The sequence below is a fragment of the Euleptes europaea genome, chromosome 8, assembly GCF_029931775.1.
Source record: "Euleptes europaea isolate rEulEur1 chromosome 8, rEulEur1.hap1, whole genome shotgun sequence".
Lineage (NCBI taxonomy): Eukaryota > Metazoa > Chordata > Lepidosauria > Squamata > Sphaerodactylidae > Euleptes > Euleptes europaea.
This window is the reverse complement of record NC_079319.1, coordinates 25,909,763-25,930,808: the sequence shown is the minus strand read 5'-3', so window position 1 is coordinate 25,930,808 and position 21,046 is coordinate 25,909,763. Positions and strand designations below refer to the sequence as shown.

General features: G+C 42.1%; 2 protein-coding genes across 2 annotated transcripts; one reads left to right on the top strand and one right to left on the bottom strand.

Annotated features, from left to right (window-relative positions):
• The first annotated feature begins 3,580 nt into the window (after positions 1–3,580).
• On the top strand, positions 3,581–8,179 carry ERICH5 (glutamate rich 5). The gene is made up of 3 exons (XM_056854697.1): positions 3,581–4,108; positions 5,301–5,408; positions 7,869–8,179. Exons 1-3 carry the CDS (start codon positions 3,592–3,594, stop codon positions 7,889–7,891), a joined length of 648 nt encoding a protein of 215 aa, XP_056710675.1. The 5' UTR covers positions 3,581–3,591; the 3' UTR covers positions 7,892–8,179.
• Positions 8,180–11,308: 3,129 nt separating this feature from the next.
• Positions 11,309–19,140, bottom strand: RIDA (reactive intermediate imine deaminase A homolog). Its single transcript, XM_056854753.1, has 6 exons — positions 18,950–19,140; positions 16,301–16,406; positions 15,680–15,734; positions 14,196–14,264; positions 12,661–12,716; positions 11,309–11,413 (listed from the first exon to the last, which is right to left on the bottom strand). Exons 1-6 carry the CDS (start codon positions 19,138–19,140, stop codon positions 11,333–11,335), a joined length of 558 nt encoding a protein of 185 aa, XP_056710731.1. The 3' UTR covers positions 11,309–11,332.
• Between the last annotated feature and the right edge of the window lie 1,906 nt (positions 19,141–21,046).

The following is a 21,046-nucleotide window of genomic DNA, read 5'->3' as shown; positions in this document are numbered from 1 at the left end:
GCTAAGGCCTTGCTTTTGGATTGTCAGGTGATGATTGTGGCTAGGAGAACACCAGCTTTTGGGCTCCATTCTGGATCATAAGGACCTTGTAAGCCCTATTAGCTTGACGGCAGTAATGAGTTCTGTTCAGAGTTTTCACGAGGCCAGTCCAAAAACGTCCACCATTCCAGAATGTGGCAGCTCTGTTGTCTGGAGCCATAGGCTGGAATCACTGACCATGATTCTGCAGGAATGCCACTGGTAGAAGAAGAAGAGTTGGTTTTTATATGCCGACTTTCTCTGCCACTTAAGGGAGATTCAAACCAGCTTACAATCACCTTCCCTTCCCCTCCCCACAACAGACACCCTGTGAGGTAGGTGTGGCTGAGAGAGCTCTAAGAACTGTGACTTAGCCCAAGGTCACCCAGCTGGCTTCATGTGGAGGGATGGGGAATCAAACCCGGTTCTCCAGATTAGAGTCCACTGCTCCTAACCACCACTCTTAACCACTCCGCCACGCTGGTATCTAGTTACCTTCCATGTTCAATTCAAGTTGTTGGTATGAGGAAATGTCTTCTCAATTATCAGGGGAATTCATGCAGAAGACTAAATAATAAGACTATTACTTGCCCTGCTATCAAGAGAGGCAAAATTGCCATCTTAATGGTGGATTTGAACCTGGGTCTCCCATATCATAGTCAGACGCTTTAACCACTATACCTCAGTGGCTACTGGAGGCGGCAGGACTACAGTATGAGCAACTGGTTCTGTAGTGTCACTGCCTATTGGAATGGCAGCAAAGGCCATATTTGATGAATAAATCAAACTGAATGTAAGTAGTTAGTCTTCTTCGTTTTAATTTATATCCCACCTTTCTTCCATTATAGAACTCAAGGCCGCGTGCACTGGGCTTTGGGTCCAGGCAGTGGCCAGACCTGCATCTGCTTAAGTTCAGCTGTACTGCTAGATCATGTGCCTTCCAACCGTAGGCTAACGTAGCATAAACCGGTAGCTGACTTAGATAGAGCAACACTGTGTTGATCCTTCTCTGCATAGTTTCCAATGATTTCACTCAGCAGAACCTGCACTGGGGGGGGGGGTGATGTCAGCAGTTCAGAAGGTACCTTTCTCCATATGCAATAAAATAAATATTAATGGGCCAAATTATGTCTTTAGAAGCGGCATTTAAAGTATCTTTATTTGGTTTTTCTTTTATCCATAAGGAAGAACGGCAAGTTTAAACATGCAAAGCTGTAAAATCATTAACCCATATATGTAAAGATTAACAAAGGAAGAAGTGGTGAAAGAGCATAATTTATGGGTGGTATTATTTATGGGTGGTATCAACAGACTATTCTCCTTAAACTTTTTGGACCTTCAGGGGTGGGAGAGGATGGAGAGTACTGAAGCTGTGGAGCTGGATATAATTGACTTTAAAAACTTATAATCATTTTACTAGAAAACACACTTGTCAGATTCTGAAATTACAATGTTGACATTACCCTTAAGGTCTCTTTGCTCAAGACATTTCATGCAAAGTAAAGTACAGCTCAATCACTTGTCAGAATTAATTTGAGTAGAAAACTATGCCTAATTTGGTGGCTCGCTGAGAGGTTTTTCCTTCCCCACACCTCCGGCGTGTTGAGGCGTGTTGAAGCCTGAAAGCAATCTTTGCTCAGCCTTCTTGCTTCTAACCTGGGGGCGGGGGAGGGACTAACACGATTAGTGAAATAGCTATAATTATTATAGTCACGGTATGTATAGAGCGAAAGCCTAAATGTGCCAGTGAGGTATTGTGGTTAGAGTGTCTGTCTAGTATTGGCGAGACCCAAGTTCAAATCCTAGTCTGCCATGGATGCTTGTAGGGTGACCTTGAGCCAGTCACAGTGTGGTTCTTGTGTGGATAAAATGGCAGATGGGAGCATGATGTTGTAAGTCTCTTTGGGTCCCCACGGGGGGGGGGGGGTGTGAGGGAAAGGCAGGATATAAACATTTGAATAAGTACATATTGTTTGCCGTTAGAGTCAGCATTATCCCAGGCAGAACTACAGAGGTTTAGAGTTCTCCATGCCATTAATGAAGAAAGCTGATAGGAAGAAAGTAGATTCCTTTGAAATGGGGTGTTGGAGGAGAGTGTTACGGATACCACGGACTGCCAAAAAAAACCCAAATCAGTGGGTTATAGATCAAATCAAGCCTGAACTGACCCTAGAAGCTAAAACGACTAAACTGAAGCTATCGTATTTTGGTCACATTATGAAGACAAGAGTCACTAGAAAAGACGGTCATGCTAGGAAAAGCGGAGGGCAGCAGGAAAAGAGGATGACCCATCAAGAGATGGATTGACTCTTTAAAGGAAGCCACAGCCCTCAATTTGCAAGATCTGAGCAAGGCTGTCAAATATAGGACATTTTGGAGGACTTTGATTCATAGGGTTGCCATGAGTCAGAAGCAACTTGACGGCACTTACACACATATGCCATTAATGACAGTCATTCACTTACAAAAGTAAAAAGTAAAAGAGTGTATTTGGGGACACTGGTCATAGAGGTTGAGCTTAATCCTGGAGACTCTGGTGCTCGGGTAGGCGTTGCATACCTGTCTACTGCTGTCAAAATTACAGCCTGTTTACTTTGTACCATAGAAACCAGTGGGAGATCTGAGCTTTGTCTGGATTAAGTTTCTTGATCAAATTGCAGGGCACAACTAGATGCTGTATGGAAGATCTGTGATCAGGATCTCCTGTGGTTTGTTTTAATAGTAAATGCAGCCATGGAGAATGTTGGTATGAACTGTACAAGGACTATGGTGATGGCTCTCCTGTCTATGAAACCATTTCCCGTATCCACCGCCCCCCCCCCTGTTGGTATTTGAGCTATGCAGGAGAACATTCCTCCTTTGGAGTAAAGACATACAGCTACATAACTACCTCTCCCCTAGTGTCATTACCCAATTTCCCTTTCCCCCCAGGGCAGCTTCCGGTCACAGATCTTTTGAATCTCATTTAGTTTAACCCACAGGAACTAACTTTTATTATTTCTGGAACAGAAGAACAAAGCAAATCTTAGTTTAAGAATACTAAGTTAGTACACTGGTTTCATTTAATCAAACTGTATATTGGTAGTCTTGTTGGCATACCTTTGAAGAAGGCTTTTGAACTGTAGCAGCCTTCAGTGGGAAATGCCAAGTCATGTTTTACATCAGTGTATGTCTTGATTAACTGGTTGGATGCCTGGGTATTTCTTCTGCTCTAGAAACCTGGGTATTTCTTCTGCTCTAGAAACTGTTTGATGTAGCTCTACAGAAGAACCTCTCTAACAGCAGCCATGGGGACAATTTCAGAGGGTAGTCATGTTGGATTGCACTAGAACAGCTATTGCTTAGAGACCAGCAAGATTTTTGGGGTATAAGCTCTCAAGAGTCAGAGCTGTCTGAGCCCCACCTACCTCACAAGGTGCCTGTTGTGGGGAGAGGGATTGTGATTGGAAGTCTAGATATTTGCACAACAAAGTCTATACACCATAAATGCAAGTACTGTGAATTCATTGCTGAACTTTCTCATTAGTAACTTTGCTCTTCTTCTCCCCCCCTTCTCCTTCTTTAAATTGCATAATGAATGATGCTGCTACATCAGATGACAATTTACCCATCACGGATGAAAATGAAACCATACCTGACCAGACCAAACTGGGAGGAATGGATGAAGTGGATCTTGCATCTGATGGAACAAAATTAAGTGAGAATCTTGCCCAAGAGAAGGCAGATGTTTTGCTCCCAGAAATAACAAAATGTGCTCTTTCTGCCTGTCAAAGAGTAGACCCAGAAGGCACAGAGCCTCAGCCACTGGCACCGGAAGAGAATTTCAGCAGGAGTGAGGCTTTGGCTACAGGCCTTGTAGAAGCCAGTGAGCCTCAACCTGTGGAACTAACAGAGGGTGAGGAGCCTCATCCTGCCACAGAAGCTGCCAACCCTCAGCCTCCAGAAATCGCACAGGACGCTAAACCTGAGCTTGTCCAACCAACAGAGGAAAGCACACCTGAGCCTTTGGTGACGGCAGAGGAAGACTTTAACCTTGTAACAGAAATGGTGAAGGAATTGCAGATAGATGAAGAGGATCAGCTGAAAGAGGGTAACCAATGTTATTACAGATTCAGAAAGTCAGGTTCTGAGCTGTATGCAAATTCCACTGAGCTCGGTGGAGATGGTGCACGTGAGCATCTGAGGGCAGAATCTTGTCCAGTGAGTTTGGATTGTGTGTAACATTTGTGTTACAAATGTAACACAATGAAGTTCTGAGTATTGTCTAGTGAAATGTCATATCTGTTAACGGTTCTGTGGAATGAATGAGCTCACTGCTGAATTTCCTTACACTCCCATTTCGGACACTTTCCTGAGAAGAGTGTACACTGATTGTGATGATAACTATATAGTGGGGAACTTGTAGCAGAATGAACCTTGTGGCTTATTTATAGAACCTTTTTTTACTCGCTTTGACAACATCAAAATAACCTGGTCAGTTCCAAGACAGCTCAGTCAAAATATCCTCATATTTCTTGGCTATAATATACTTAAAATATCAGGTTTGGGATGCCTGGTGTCACACTGATATAACTTTGTCTAGATTTGCCTTGCTGCCTTAAATCAAAAGTCCTGCTCGTCCAACATCCTGACTCAAACTGTAACTATGACACCTCTGAAAAATGAAAGGCTGTGAAGGTGATGACTACTCCCTGTGGTTTGACCCCAGCGTTTGGGGAAAGGTCTACCAAACATAGTTACATTTAAACGGTTTCATTTGACTGTTAGCCTTGATAACTGTCTCTGTCTCCCTTGAAGATATCCTCCTGTTGCAAGACCTCTGCAAAATGCATGGAGTAGGAAACACGGTTGTATTTATTTACTGACGGCCTCAAGGTCGTCCAAACTGATCAGATGCTTGGATGAAAGAGAACTCTGTTTGCATCAAGGTCCCTGTCTGACTCTGTTGATTCATGAGGACAAAGTTCATATAATGGGTTTTAGTAGTATGATCTCTACTAATGTGTGACATTAAGTGCTTTTTTCTAAAAGCTCAAATTAAGAGACCAAGCTAAATAAGGAAGATAGGTGTAAATTTAAGCCATGGGCAGCAACAGATTTACTAATGAACACAACAAATGCCTACTCAGCAACTGGCAGGTGCTGAATCTGTCCCTACAGCTTTCGCCCTTGCTGATGTTACAGGACAGCACAAGTCACGACCAAATGTCATCTGTAAGGTGCTGCGGCACTCAATACTTGTTCAGTGTTCCTTGACTCGATCTCTATGGTTACTGTTCCAGGTGAGATGGGAGAAAAGGTGGAAACTGAGATGCACTCTGAGATAGTATGTGAGGGCTCTGAAACAAAAGAAGAAGAAACAGGAGAAGCTACAGCAGCAACAGAGATAGGTATGTTGACGGAGAAGTGAAAGGCTAAATATTAGGAGCTCTACAAGCTGCATTGGTATTTATAACCTTTTGTTAGCAACTCCCCTATTTAATTGCTGCTCCCCTGTTTAAATGCAGGATATGTATAAATGGCATCCGGCAAATGACTTCCTTGCTGCTTGCATATTTGTTTATTTTTATTATTTTATTACTTATTTAATCTACTTGTACCCTGCCTTTCTCCCCAGTGGGGACCCAAAGTAGCTTAAATCGTTCTCCTGTCCTCCATTTTATCCTTCCAACCACCCTGTGAGGTAGGCTAGGCTGAGAGTGTGTGACTGGTCCAAGGTCACTCAGAAAGCTTCCATGGTACGAGTGGGGATTCAAACCTGGGTCTCCCAGATACTAGTCCGACACGTTTAACCACATGAACACATGAAGCTGCCTTATACTGAATCAGACCCTTGGTCCATCAAAGTCAGTATTGTCTACTCAGTCAGGCAGCGGCTCTCCGGGGTCTCAGGCAGAGGTCTTTACTTCTTTACTTCCCTTTAACTGGAGATGCCGGGGATTGAACCTGGGACCTTCTGCATGCCAAGCAGATGCTCTACCACTGAGCCAAGGCCCCTCCCCAACACTTAAACACTGATCTGCTGCTGCTCTTTTTCCTGGTTTGCTCCTATGTTTCCCATAGTAGATAAGCCTGCTGAAAATATGTTTTTAAGGACGTAGCCTTGGAAAATAAGAAGCTTAATTAAATATTTTTAATCCCATAGTTACTGTTTGCCAAACATATTTTATTACTGCAGAGCATTTAGGATTCCCCACCCCCATTCTGCTTCTTTTGTTGGCATTTTGCTTTGGCAGTGAGGACTCTAGGATGGGGAGATGTTTGTGAACTCATTTTCTTGGCTGTACGCAGGACAAAGCAAAGTACAGGCTGTTGAGAGACAAAAAGTACAGATGAAAAGGAGGGCAAAAGGGTTCATCACTCACGCAAGTTCTAAAATTACAGCCAAGGCACAGTTCTTTAATTTCGTCAATCACACTCAATGGTAGATATTTCCTTTCTGTGAAATTGAAGGCCCCCATATTAACTTTATTGGAAACTAGTATCTGGGATTAAACCCCAAATAGCAGGAGGATGCTCAGTTTGAAATGCCTAAAGCATTATTTTGGGAATCCTCGTTTGCTTAACAGGACAGTGGGTGGATGTTCTTTTCTGGAAGAAAAAAGAGGGGATTAAGACCCAACCTAAAAACAGAAGCTGGGTACCCAAGGTTGGGTAAAGGAAAAAAAATATATTTGAGTATAAATACTGTAAATATAATTTATTGGAAGTGCTATATAAAGGTTAAAAATATTTTAAAAACATTAAAATAGCACAGTTGCATTTCCTAAGGTTGACATCTGTAACCACAACCAAACGCATTTCGGCCTAATGGGCCTTCATCAGGTATCTATTAGGTTGATACCTGCACACATAGTATATGAGAGACATATACTAGCCAGTATTATAACTAAAACAAGTCTGACTAGATGTTTGAGTAATTGGCAATAGATTTTAACCTATACACATGCCTGGTTGGGTTTGAACTGTTTGTATATGTATGTATTTATTTCTATAAATGTGTGCAGGCTTAACATGGGTTTTAATTACGGTAACCACTGATAAAGGCCCATTAGGCCGAAACGCGTTTGGTTGTGGTTACAGATGTCAACCTTAGGAAATGCCATTGTGCTATTTTAATGTTTTTAAAATATTTTTAACCTTTATATAGCGCTTCCAATAAATTACAGTATTTATACACAGATATATATGTATTTTCCTTTTACCCAACCTCGGGTACCCAGCTGGATGTTCTTTTCAACCATAGCTGTGTTTTTGTTGAATCTTGCGCTCCCCCAATGGGTTACTCTTACAACTGTAAACATAAACTGTTATCATTCGATTAAAACTTTTATGTAGAATACCTCTAGGCGTGGGTTACCTGCTGACCCCACCCAAGATGTGGGTGGGGTCAGTGGGTAAAATCCTGCTTCCCTCTGTAGGGTACATGGGTTTTGAATGCTTAAACAGAGTGCAAGAGGAAAGTTTCCTTTTTATATAGCAAAGCAAAAACTCCTTTCACAAGACTCGGTCCTGTTCAGAAATTAGTTTGTGTCTGTGTGTTTTCTTATTTATTAATCACTTCAGAAGTGCCCTTGTCTGTTGTTATCATGTTAGAAATCCCTATCAATGTCTGACCTTTGTAAATACACTGAAGTGTCTGATTAAGAAATAATTGCACTTTCTGATTATGATCTTCTTCCAATTAATTGATTTGTTTGGAAAAGTTTATTGTGTCAATGGCACTGTTAGGACGTAATGCAAAAAGGCTAGAAAAGGCAACCATTTTTTTACAATGCATCTTCATTTCAAAGAGCTGATCCTAAAATGTCTTATACAAAAGTCCTTATTGGGTTTTTTTAATATTACAGAAGCTACTAATAATGAAGAGTGAATCATGGTTTCTGCATGGACTTCATCTTTGTTTAGGTACTCAAGTATCTATTACTCCAATTTGAGAAAATCTGGATTTTATAAAAGCTTTTACGGACTTGCCATGACAACTGAAGCAGTAGGGGGAGAAAGCATTTTATTTTGGGAAGTCAAGTTGCCAAGACACCATTGAGTAATTGCAATGTTAAACCTTCACAGGTCTGCTGCATAGTGCCTTCTGTAAACTTCATTTGAGTAGAATTGTATGTTGCAATGCAATAGCTTAACTAAAATAGGTGAATAATTACAGAAGAGGATGCATACATTTTAAAATCATAATTATTTCCCCAGCCCCCAGTGTTCTAAACTGGGATAAAATTACTTTGGTTCTGATATGATCTTACAGTCACAAGTTGTTTACTGTACTAGAACAATTGCTGTGTGAAGCTTCTCTTCATATGTTTACAGTAACTAGGACTTAATATTGCTTCTCTGGTGTAATTTGGACAGATGCATCAATTCTGAAATTGGGAAATAGCCATCTTCTAAAGTTGTTATGATCTTCAACATTTCTGTACATTTTTTTTTAAAAAAGAGAACTGACTTATTTAGCACAGCAATTAAACATTCATGGTCACCATTATAATATGGTAATAACACTTTTTAAAAAGTAATATATTTTAATAAAATAATAACACCTATGATTTAATAGTCTAATTACATTAAGGCTAAATACTGCACTTTACAGCTTATAGTATTTAATTTCTACAGAAGTAAAAGTTGCAACCAAATAAAGTTAAGCTGCTGTTTTGTGTGCAATAAGTGTGCCTTCCTGGGACACTTTCTGGACTAGGTTTCCCCTCTACCTGTACTTGTGGATTCTATTCGCTCAACTATTAGGAAGCTATGTGACAGTATGAAAAGGTCAGTTTTCTTATGTCTAAGTCTTGAAGTGCATACTGTATATGGTAGCGGCCAGTTTCACATCCTTTTAAAACAGAGGGCTGTTGCCCATGTGACTTTATTAGTTGCGTGGCTTGAAGCAGCAGCCTGTAAACTTGAGCAGAGTTGATCATCTTTATATTGGGTCTGGAGCAAGAACCTTCTAATCCTTTTAAGCCAGGGAGGGGGGGCATGTACTATACAGGACACTTGTTAGACATGCATTGATCAACAATCACATGTTTAATATGGCTTGTTTTTGTGCCTTCTGAAGTAGTCTACAGCAAACAGTCATCATTTTGCAGGTGACACCCTGATCTTAAACAATGAAATAAAGTGCTGCAATGGATGGATCTTGTGTGATTGTGTTGTCACTGCAGCTATCTAAACACCCAACTAGCTGGGTTATTGTTTTTGGAGTTTTTTGTGATAATTTGAGAACCAGCCCATTGAAAAGGTCTGTAGTTTTGACACGACAGCACACGCCATTTGTCAGATTGCAAGTTTCCTCGTCTGAAAGCATGGTAGCTGTCCATACCAAAATACTACTTTGTTTTAAATATCCAGAAGTCTAAAACAGTGCAATCCTAAGAAAGGTTACACCAGTCTAGGTCCATTGATTTCAGTGTGCTTAGACCAGAGTGACTCTTCTTAGGATTGCATTGAAAGTCATCACGAAAATAACTTTTATTCGGTATAGGAAGTAACCTAATAATGTATTACAATACTGAATTGTAAATAAACAGTTTGTCTGTATGGGAGGCAGTGCTGGTGAATCTCTTGAGGAAAATATCCATTGCCTTCAAGTTTGATGTTGTCCATGAAGTTGTAGTCATTGGGTAGTCGGTTGTTATGTGGCCAGTGTATAGGTAAAAAACTCTTACAAACTTAGAGTCAGGATTTTTCTGAGTAAGTTTCTTGATGGATTGACTCAATTAAGGGAGTCACACCCTCAGTTTGCAAGACCAGAGGCAGGCGGTTAACAATAGGATGTTTCAGAGGTTATTAATTCATAGGATTGCACAAATTGGAAGTGAACTGACAGCACTTAACACACACACACATTTCTAGATTACGCATAACCTGAAGGTCAATCCTTAAGTAGCTATCCCAGGCGCATCTTGAGACAAGTTACTTCCTACCAAGTTCAAGTAGGTAAGTGCACTGCTTGGAAAACATTATCCTGGTAATAATGTCTTTACCCAACCTCCTTCTATATTTAGAATTGCAAGTTTAATGTAAAATACATGTTGTTTCCTTCACTCAAATGGCTTAGTACTGGGAGAATGGATATTCAACAGTATGCATATAAATTATATTTGACCACCTATGTACCGAGTTACTAGGTCATCTATTTCAGTATTGTCAACTTGGTTGCCAGCAGCTCTGTAGAGTTTTGTGCAAAGAAAGGACTTTTCTAGCACTTGCCCCCGAAACAGGAATTTAACACATGGCCTTCTGCAGGTAAAAGATGTGTTCTACCACTGAGCCAGGACTCTTCTAAACTACTTTCAGGTTGACATTAAAGAGTAAAGTAAAAATCGGAGGCATATACTTGCATTATAGTATGATTGCGCTGCATTGTAAAGGAACAAAACACTAACATAAACATGTACGTTGCTACACTTTTCCTCTGGCACAAGAGCCTCTTGATATAAGGGAAGGCTCCTTATGCTGGAGGACAGTTTTCACCGCTGTTTATGGTTTGGATTCCACAAATTGGTTGGTTGAACTCTTTACAATGCATCAAATGTGCAGTTTAAACACTCTTCCAAATGGCACGTTTACAAGTAACCTGAAATTACTTCATAATCTTAGTCAAGTGTGGCTACAGAAGACAAAAAAAATCACGCTGCAGTACAACCTGAAAACCACCAGTGTGGATTTTGATGTTCTAGAGAGGTTGATACTGGAAAGCAAATAGCTTCCTTAAAAAATTAAACTCAAATGACATGTTATATAATCATGGTTTATTAAAATTCTATCAAAAACACATAAATCAGGACTAACTGTAGCTCGTTAGCAATCTGCAAACATGAGTTAAAAAGGTGTCTTCATGTCTGAACATACTTTGGTCTAGCAGAGGGAAGTAAGCTTAATAGGTAAGTTGGTAACATTAAATCTACCAACACTTAGCTCTGTGCTACCATAATTCCAGCGTAACCATTGCTTTTTTTTCTTAAGGTTTAATTCCATAGTATAATATTTAATACTAGCTTGCCTTTTAAGGATCACAGCTCATATTAATTATGTCAATGTCCTATTCACAGTTTCTGGATAAACCACTAATCTGTCTTCATAAAATGTTCCCTAACAGCTTATGACATTAAGCTGTACAATAAGTGTCATCCCTACCAAATTGTGCATCAGCCTAGAGCCTTAATAGGACATAATAGCCGGGGAAGGGGGCATTCCCTCTGTCCAGGTGCTAAAGTCTTAAAGAACTACTTGTGTCAGATCTGAGTGTGAACGAGATACCAGGTCCATGACCAAACAAGCTCAACTGAATCCAAGGCCTGGGTTAAAGGTTGCCTTTAGTGTCATGCTTGGCATCCCGGAGTGGTCCACTGATGGCAACAGCTTCAATCTCAACTCGTGCACCCTGCAAGGAAAATGTCAGATAAGTACATTAGAAAATGAACATGGCGGTTTATTCTTAAGAGCTTTGTGCATTAACTGGGTGGATGAATCATGAGAGGGAGGGCACCTTGGCCATCTTCTAGGCATGGAGTATGGGTCACTGGGGGTGTGGGGGGGGAGGTAGTTTGGAATTTCCTGCATTGTGCAGGGGGTTGAACTAGATGACCCTGGTGGTCCCTGCCAATTCTATGAACATATAGCTCTGTTCTTCGGGCTGTCTTTGGTTCAATTAAAAACAGCTGAGATTTAACATTTCTATGAACTTTCAATGTGGAAAGTGCTTTCCATGTTTTATTTTGCTTTCACAGCACTACTGTGGTATAGGCAATGTTCCATGTACTCCCCAACAGCAGAATGAATCTGAACCCTCTGGTCAAGGTTGAATTCTTTAACCTTTGCACCACACTATCTCTGAAGGTCAAGGGATGAAGTGAGTAGAATCAAATGGTAAGCTCTAACTGGACTGTGAAAATTGGAGGGGAGTACATCTGTAAAAGACACTTCCTGCATCTAGAAGGAAAGGGGTAATATGCACACTTTGAAAAATATGGGAATTCCCATTCTGTGAGAATATCCTATACCTGTTTAAAGGCACTGGCAGAAGGAATATCTCTCTCTGTTTAAATGAAAAGATTAGAATGTGTATGACTGCAACAAGTCATTGGACCAGGCTTTTAGAACATACAGAGCATAAGCTTACCTGTGGGTATTTACAGGGCTCTGCCTCCATCACAGCAACACAACAATACAGTAGGAGTTCTGATACTAACAGTGCAATCCTAAAGACAGTTACTCCAGTCTAAGCCAATTGAAATCAATGGGCTTAGACTGGAGTAACTGTCTTTAGGATTGCACTGTAAATTTACCACTTACCTGGTCAGGTCTAGTTGAGTTCCGTAGTGCTGACTTGCTTCTCTTTTGCCACTAATCATGAACCCAAAGAAGTGGATACAGTTGTGTACATATAATTTAGAAGCTCTTTTAAAGATAGCTAGGTACTCCATAGAAGGCAACAGTCTCAGCCAATATTGCAAGGTCTTTTACAGTAAAATCCAACAAAGTTACTCCTCCTTAAACCCACTGAAATTAATGGTCTTAAGTTGGTGTAGATCTGCGTAGGATTGCACTGTGAATTTCCTACGTCTATGTAGCAAAGCTTTTCCATCCAAGAAATGAGTCAGTCTTGTCTTATTGAAATACCACACTTACTTTTGGCAGAGCTGCGACTTGGTATGCTGCTCTGGCTGGGAAATCACACTTGAAAACTATATGTAGAAAACATAACTGAATTAATATTTAGACTATATTGAGTTTTAGATAGAGACTCATCACAAAGCAACTTGTTAAGGCTATGGTAAAAGTGGTTAGAAAAGCCCCATTAAATAAAATATTCTAGGTGTATTCCGCAGTCACATTATCTAGCAAAATAATTTAGTTCTGAGAACAAGCCTGCCCCGAGAACAAGAGTTTTCATTTTTTATACAGCACATTTCTAGGCCTTAAGGAATGAGGCATAAAAGTGTGTGAGCCTTGCCAAGGGAAATTTCACAAGCTAAAGAGATTTTTCATTAGAATCAGACCAAGGATCCATCTAGTCCAGCATCCCTTATCCTTCTGTGGCTGACCAGATATCCAGAAAACCCACAAGTGAAACATAAAGACAACAACCTTCTGCTGCTGCTGCTACCCTTAGCTACAGATGTAAAGACCCGGAATAATTCAAGAAAAGAATCATTTTTTTCCTGAGCACTTTCTAGTTTTTCTGATGGAAAATGTTTTATTTCATTTTTTTTATGCCCCATGTTTTTCCTAAATGGGAACCCAAAGCAGCTTACATTGGTATCTCCTCAATGTTATCCTCACAACAACCTTGTGAGGTAGGTTAATTAGAGAGGGTGTAACTGATCCAAGGTCACACAGCAAGCTTCCATGGCACAGTGGGGATTTTCAACTGGGTCTCCCAGATCCTCCTCTGACACTAACCACTACACCACACTAGGATGATGAAATGCTTCTTGACAAAAGTTTTCCACCTCTCTCAAAATATATAGCATGAAATAGTCTTAAGGACTGGGAAATTTGAGGAAGCACTGAAAAAACCTATATTCCCTTTTGAAATCACTGAAATTATAAAGGCAAGGCTTTACCTAAAGGGAGCAATCATAATCAGGTCTATTTGGAATTAATTTCCATTTTATCCAACAGGGATTGCACCCAGAAAAGTGTTCTTAAGATTGCAGCCAAAATGTATAGTTTGCAAATTTTGTACAAGACAAATCTACAGCATTAGATCACTCCTATGTATACTGTGTGCAACATATTTTCAAAAATGGTTTGTTTAAATGAGAATAATTTTGGCACCAACATGCTATAATTTGTTGAATATTAAATTATTAAAAGTATTCATTGTTTTCAATTTGTAAAGTTTAACTTGTTATCCAAATATCCTGGTAATCCTACATACTATGACCAAGAGTGTCAGCCCAAACAATACATTTGTGTGTGTCTGTTACAGAATTTTTTTCTACCTTCAATTTTTATTCCCCCCACCCCACCTCTCAGATGATCAGAATTAAAATAAATATGGTAAGGGGGCACAGGGCACTGCAGTTTGCAACTCTGTCTCAAGCACTGGGTATATTTGCAATTTTTCCCAAAGGAAACAAATATATTTTTAAATACAATATTTTATACAGGACTTTACCCAAAGTTGGCAGTTTGTAGGCAATACAACTGCTACTTACACTGCTTGTATACTTCATTGATATCATCAAAGTCTTTCATGTCAGCCATCAGAACAGTTGTCTTTACCACTACAAGTCAGAGAACACTGTTACAAAGGGCATTCCAAGTGATAGAGCATCATGACAGCCTTTCAGCAGTGTCAAACACACCGAGATGCACAGTGATTTAGGTTATTTTTCTTGGTGTTTGTCAGTCTGTTTTTTTCCTCCAACTGCATGATTGTTCTGTGTATGTGGTGCAACTTGTTCGCCTGAACTGCACACAAAACTTTTAAGTCCATCTTGTTTTATTATCCCTGGAATTTATTGCAACAAACGGAGGAACCTAATGTTTGAGAGCCCCTGATTTAGCAGCGCACAAATACATAAACACACGAACACACATGAAACTGCCTTTTACTGAATCAGACCCTCAGTCCATCAAAGTCAGCACTGTCTACTCAGACCGGCAGCAGCTCCCCAGGGTCTCAGGCAGGGGTCTTTCACATCACCCACCTGCCTAGTCCCTTCAACTGGAGATGCCAGGAAACTGTCTGCATGCCAAGCAGATGCTCTACCATTGAGCCACAGCCCCTCCCCTAAATAGCTCAAGAAACCCAGAGATTTTTTCCCATATTGATTGACATCACCAACACCAGTATTCTGGAACTTGGTTCACCATTTGGAACCTGCCCCCTGCTGTACAGATTCTATCTCAATGCAACAAGCTTCAAACTCTCCTAAAATACTCCACGACAGCATTCCCTTTCCTGGCATCAACAGATGATAACATTTCAGCAGCTCACCTCACAGGTACCCCAGAACCCAACCTCCATTTTAGGAATCCTTATTTTTGAACACATTGTTTACAAATCCACTTCACCACCAACATTCTACACAGAGATGGAACAGCCAAGCCTGAGAGGGAAAAATAGTACAAGTCCCCAAAAGGACAGATATCCCTATGGCTTTCTTCACTGTCAAGCAAGATGTCTGTTTTGACTGTGGTTTCCTTGGGGCAAGAATAATATTTCCTCTTGTGCCATTCAAAGAATAAAGTAGTACTAAACAATAGCTACTGATAGTTAAATCTTAGGGCCAGAATGCGTACATTTACAAGGCAATACTAAGCAGACTTACATTCTTCAAAACTCATTAATATAAATCATCTTAGAATGGTGTAATTCTGCTTAGGGTTGCACTGTTAGAAACATACGAAGAGTCAAGATACCTATCCAAAAAGATAACAAAGTACTGCAGATCTTCAAAAATCCAACACCCACCCACAGAACAGGAATCCCTCAGGACATGGAAGATTGTTTGGTCAAACAGAAGAACTGCATGTTACAGACACACACTTGTGTGTGCCGAATCTGGGTCCTGGAAGACTTGGGATCATATACAAACTGTAGGCCGCCAAGGTAAAAACAGCATTTTCTCTTCCTCTCCAAATATGAAAAATCAGATCACCCAAAAGTGACTCACTTTGGTGTAATTTAACTCACCATTGCCATAGTCACAGTCAGCCGCTTTCAGAATTTCCCCCATATTCTTAAGCGCCTAATGGGAAGAAACACAAGTTATTTGTATTGCTCCCTACTGGCAAACGATGGCATGTTGACAAAACACTCATGTAGGGACCTATAAAAACCCAGCCACTTATGCTGAAAGGAATAATATAGCAAATATTGACACCCCCAGTCCAAAGAAAGTTGTCCTGAAGATTCACTGAAGTCTATTGGGCATGTGCTAGACATGAACAACTTGGATTCCTTTAATTTCAGCAGCTCTCCTGGCTGCACTGGCTCCCTAGGGCTCATCTGTATGGCAAGCTTGCGGTGCTCTTGTTCAGTTCTGGAGTACACAACTGAGGGTGCAGAACTTGTCCTAATAGAGGCTGGTTCCCTTAGAATAACCATGGAGAATGCACTCATGTCCACAACATCCCCTGGCAGCTATGTGATTCTATGGGAAACAAGTTGTTGCATCTACTCATGTTCCAGCAGGACCTTAATGTGCTAGTGCACCTGTCTGCTAAAACAAAGCCTTGTGAACATGCCTTTAGAGCATGAAGCATGGATCATGGCCCCAGACTGACCACTGGAATTACCTAAGTCACATCTTACCTGTTTAGCTTGTTCCTTTGCTCCTCCAGGTACAAGTTGCCCATTGGAAGGATCCAAGCCAATCTGTCCCGCTATATACATGGTCCGGTCTACCAACACTGCTTGACTAAGATACAATAGGATAGAACCAAAAGAGAGAGACAGACATTTACTATTGGCCACTGCTTAACTCACTTCCAGGACTTCCCTTTTGAAATGGTTTGATTTCATAAATGAGTGTGCAACATTTTGAACCCTTGAGAAGTTACAATACATTGGTTTAGCAATACAGGGGGGTGGGGTGGAATGTAGGGGAAAGGTTTAAGCAGCCCCTTCCCACTGGTGCTCTATTCAAGAGACGGTGATTTTTTTCTTAAGGCAGGGAATGGTAATGGTATGTACTGTGTAATTTGGCCCTAAGCAAGAGGCTCCAAGCTTGCAGGGTCAAGACAATTTAACAAAGTGCAGATTAGCAGTTTCAGCGCTTTCTCCAAACCACTTAAGAAACATGTGCCATAATATATTTAACTGCTAATTATAAAAACAGCAGTCTCCACCAGTAAGATAACCAACCAGTGAGTCTTACATCCAAGCTGCTCAGGAGAGCCAGTACAAACAAAGCTTGTCTGCAGTTTAGAAGCTGAAAAGTTCAAATCCCCTCCAAGCCATGATGCTCATAGGATACCCATGGATTAGACCCTTGCTCTCAACCCATCCAACCTTACAAGACTCATGTAAGAATAACGGGGGGGGGGGGCACGGGGAGAGAGACATGTACATCAACCTGAACTGCTTGGAGGAAACTCCACAGAACAGGCATGCAAAGACAAAGCAAAACAAGTCATTATGTATACTCCAAAACTTTTACTAGTCTTTTTTTCTACCATGATAACCACCCCACTCCCATTTTACTTCAAAACCACCAATCCTTTCCCATACTGCAATAGGGTTGTCAATCTCCAGGTACTAGCTGGAGATCTCCCGCTGTTACAACTAATCTCCAGCTGATATAGACCAATTCACCTAGAGAAAATGGCCACTTTGGCCATTGGACTCTATGGCATTGCAGACCCTCCCCAAACCCTGGCCACCGCAGGCTCTGCCCCTAAAACCTCCCGCCGGTTTCCAAAAGGGACCTGGCAACCCTATCACTGCAACAAGCCATAGTGGTCAGAGTGTCAGACTGGGATCCGTGAGGGCCAGGTTTGATTCCTCCCTGCCACGAAAGTTTGCCGGGCGACCTTGCGACAGTCACACCAACCTACTCCACAGGGCTGTTGTGGAAATAAAATGAAGGGGTGGTGGTTATTGTTAGGGATTCAATGCGAGTTCCATTTCTGTCAGGGCAGTTAAAGAGTTAACGTGTTTATATCAACAGTTTAGATAGTCTCAAGGTGATGATGAAATGACAAGATGTAAGTATTCTATTGGCTAGGGAATTGCCATTGCAAACGTGCAGAAAGGAACGGAGTCAGAATCGTTTATTACCCTGTTCCAAAGGTGTGAAACTTGGGGGCTGGATACGTTAGTTACTTTTGAATCTCACAGAAGCAAGATGCCTATTCTTAGCTCTCCTGAGCTGGGGCACAGACAAAAGAGGGTTAAGCCTTAGTACCTGCTAGTATTCCTAGCAAGATTTATAGGGAACTAGATAGAAAGATTATTTGTTTTTTACTCCATGTAACCCTCCCTATTTTTAGGAAAGTAAAGGATTTTTGTTTGATTAAGAACAAAGTTTTAACCTAATGTTAATGAGCACAACAGGGAACTCGGGGGTAAACAAGAGGGATCAGGCCATATTCAAGGCTATGTTCTTAGCAAGCAAAGCAATAATAGCTCTGGGTTGGAAGGATAAAAGTAAATGGACTATAGAAATCTGGCACAACTATTTGTTTGAATTTATACAGTCGGATATCGTCGAGATGATGCACCAGAAGACTTCATGGGATGACAAGAGCAGGGAAACCACGAGTAGATGGAAGACCTATTTAGAGTGGACATCAACGGAAGGAAGGAAAGACATTCGGTGGAAGATCCAGACTTTGTGCCCGTGGCTGGGGTTAAGAGACAAAAAAAAATAAGGAGAAGGAGTGGGGCTAGGGAGGGGGATGGAAGGGAATGAGAAAAGTATGTTATACAAACAATGTATGTAGAAGTATTGTCGAAGGCTTTCACGGTCAGAGTTCATTGGTTCTTGTAGGTTATCCGGGCTGTGCACATTATCTTGATACTTACAGGACAATGATTAGCACATTACCTTTGATACTTTTTGCAGGACAATGATTCAGCTCAAACCCAACCCCCTTCCTGACTATATATTACTCTTCCTACACACTTGACACCGAGAGACGCTGTCCTTCAGTGTCACTCCTCTGAAGATGCCGGCCACAGCTGCGGGCGAAACGTCAGGAAAGAAAATACCAAGACCACGGTCACCCAGCCCGGATAACCTACAAGAACCAATGTATGTAGAATAAGAGATATATATTTGAAATTTGTATTAAAAGAAACAATAAAAAAAAAAAACAAAGTCTTTGACTGGGTTTTATTGTGTGCTTGACCTGGTTCTCTCTAACCACAATCACGGTCCATTGGGCCTGGTCCAAACCCAACAGTTGTCAGCCCTATGAGCCGCCACAGGCGAGAAAACGGAGACGCAAATGGCAATACCTGTAGGGGCCCAATGCTGCCGGGGCCTTAGCGGTCTTGACAACCGTCTTGACCAGCGTGGCCATGGTGACGGCGGCGGCTGCAACAGCTCCTCTCCGCCGAGGGTCGAACGAAGACTGAGCCGCTTCGGCGCTTCTCTGCACTTTGCCCCCCGTGCGCAGAAAGCCTCGCAGCAGCAGCGACCCCGGCATCGCTCCAGCCCCGCCTCCCCCTGCCCCAGCACGCCCCGCCCCGCAGCCGCTCCGACAAAAAAACCCGCCCGTGGCTTCCTCCCCTCCCTCCTCGTCACCCCTCCCCTTCTGGCGAAGGATTGTGGGAGATGTAGTTTAGTTTAGGAGCCCCGTGGCGCAGAGTGTTAAGCTGCAGTACTGCAGTCAAAAGCTCTGCTCACGACCTGAGTTCGATCCTGACAGAAGTCGGTTTCAGGTAGCCGGCTCAAGGTTGACTCAGCCTTCCATCCTTCTGAGGTTGGTAAAATGAGTACCCAGCTTGCTGGGGGGTAAAGGGAAGATGACTGGGGAAGGCACTGGCAAACCACCCCGCAAAACAAAGTCTGCCTAGAAAACGTCGAGATGTGACGTCTCCCCATGGGTCAGGAATGACCCGGTGCTTGCACAGGGGACCTAGTTTAGTTTGGTTCTGCGCCAGGAATCAGAGGAGCCGGACCAACCGCCCCTTCTGGCGAAGGATTATGGGAGATGTAGTTCAGTTCGGTTCCGTGCCAGGAATCGGAGGGGCCGGACCAGGCGGGGAGAGTGCGCGTGCGCGGTGGCTCTGGGCGGAAGTGGGGGCAACGTGGTTCGGTAGTGAGGAGAGCCGCCCCGGTTTGGCTGGAAGCGTCGGGGACCTAGGAGTACAGGTAGGTTCGGGGGCAGAGGCAAAGGCTTCGCTTTTTAAAATAAATAAATAATTTTTTATTTTCTTAATTTGATGTATCAACATATAAAACAATATCCAATATTAAAAAATAGTAATAATACTAAAAAAAAAATATTACTAAATTAACAATGAATTGACTTTTCCCTATCCCTCTTCGGTCTAAAAATAAATTGTATAATCTTTTGCTAACTGGAAGGCTTCGTTTAAGCTACTGAAAGGGCAGAGTTTTTAGGGTTTTGTGAATTTCCTGCATTGTGCAGGGGGTTGGGCTGGATGACCCTGGTGGTCCCTTACAACTGTATGATTAGTAGAAAAGAGCAAGAGTCCAGTAGTACCTTAAAGACTAACAAAAATATTTTCTGGCAGGGTATGAGCTGTGGCTCACGAAAGCTCCTACCCTGCCAGAAAATATTTTTGTTAGTCTTTAAGGTGCTACTGGACTCTTGCTCTTTTCTACTACTGCAGACAGACTAACACGGCTACCCGCAGTGAATTAACTGTATGATTATGTGAGTACAGCAGGGTGGGCGGGCGGATTGCTGGATGGATGGGAGGCAGTGTCAAGAAGGCTGGGCCTCAACAAGGCTTTTGATTATTTGGCGTGCGCCCCCGCCCCCCTCATTCAGACGTCTGGAAGATTTGCTGTTTTGGGCAAAGGAGTGGATGACGCTGCAACTTTCCCGAAGTCTCGGTCTTGTCAGCGCCTGTGTGAAGGGTCCTGAGCTCCGTGGTGGAAGAAAGGTGGGCTTCGTTGCCAGAAGAGCAATTCTGCATCTGTGTAGCGTAACCACTCATCTAACATGCAAAAAGAGTATTACGTGCCCTTGGATGGTTAGCAGGTGTGCTTCTTCTAAGCTTTAATGTTCTCTGTGGGTGTGTGTTAAGTGCTGTCAAGTCGCTTCCGACTCATGGTGACCCTATGAATGAAAGTCCTCCAAAATGTCCTACCTTTGACAGCCTTGTTCAGATTTTGCAAATTGAGGGCTGTGGCTTCCTTTATTGAGTCAGTCCACCTCTTATTGGGTCTTTCCTGCTGCCCTCAACTTTTCCTAGCATAACTCTTTTCCAGTGACTCTTGTGGGCTGTGGTCTATAATTCCATAGACTCCCCCACCAAAGCAAGCATTTGTGTGGGGGGGGGGGACTGATCTCTGCTGTCTGGAGATGAGCTGTAATTCCGGGGGATCCCCAGGTCCCACCTGGAAGCTGGCATCTCTAA

Excerpts from the sequence above, each read along its gene's own strand:
- ERICH5 (XM_056854697.1), top strand. The coding sequence starts at position 3,592 with ATGAATGATGCTGCTACATCAGATGACAATTTACCCATCACGGATGAA. Across the intron at positions 4,109-5,300 it reads AGAGGATCAGCTGAAAGAGG|GTGAGATGGGAGAAAAGGTG; the intron begins GTAACCAATGTT and ends TTACTGTTCCAG. Across the intron at positions 5,409-7,868 it reads TACAGCAGCAACAGAGATAG|AAGCTACTAATAATGAAGAG; the intron begins GTATGTTGACGG and ends TTAATATTACAG.
- RIDA (XM_056854753.1), bottom strand. The coding sequence starts at position 19,140 with ATGCCGGGGTCGCTGCTGCTGCGAGGCTTTCTGCGCACGGGGGGCAAA. Across the intron at positions 15,735-16,300 it reads CAAAGGAACAAGCTAAACAG|GCGCTTAAGAATATGGGGGA; the intron begins GTAAGATGTGAC and ends TCTTCCCATTAG. Across the intron at positions 12,717-14,195 it reads CAATGAAGTATACAAGCAGT|TTTTCAAGTGTGATTTCCCA; the intron begins GTAAGTAGCAGT and ends TTCTACATATAG.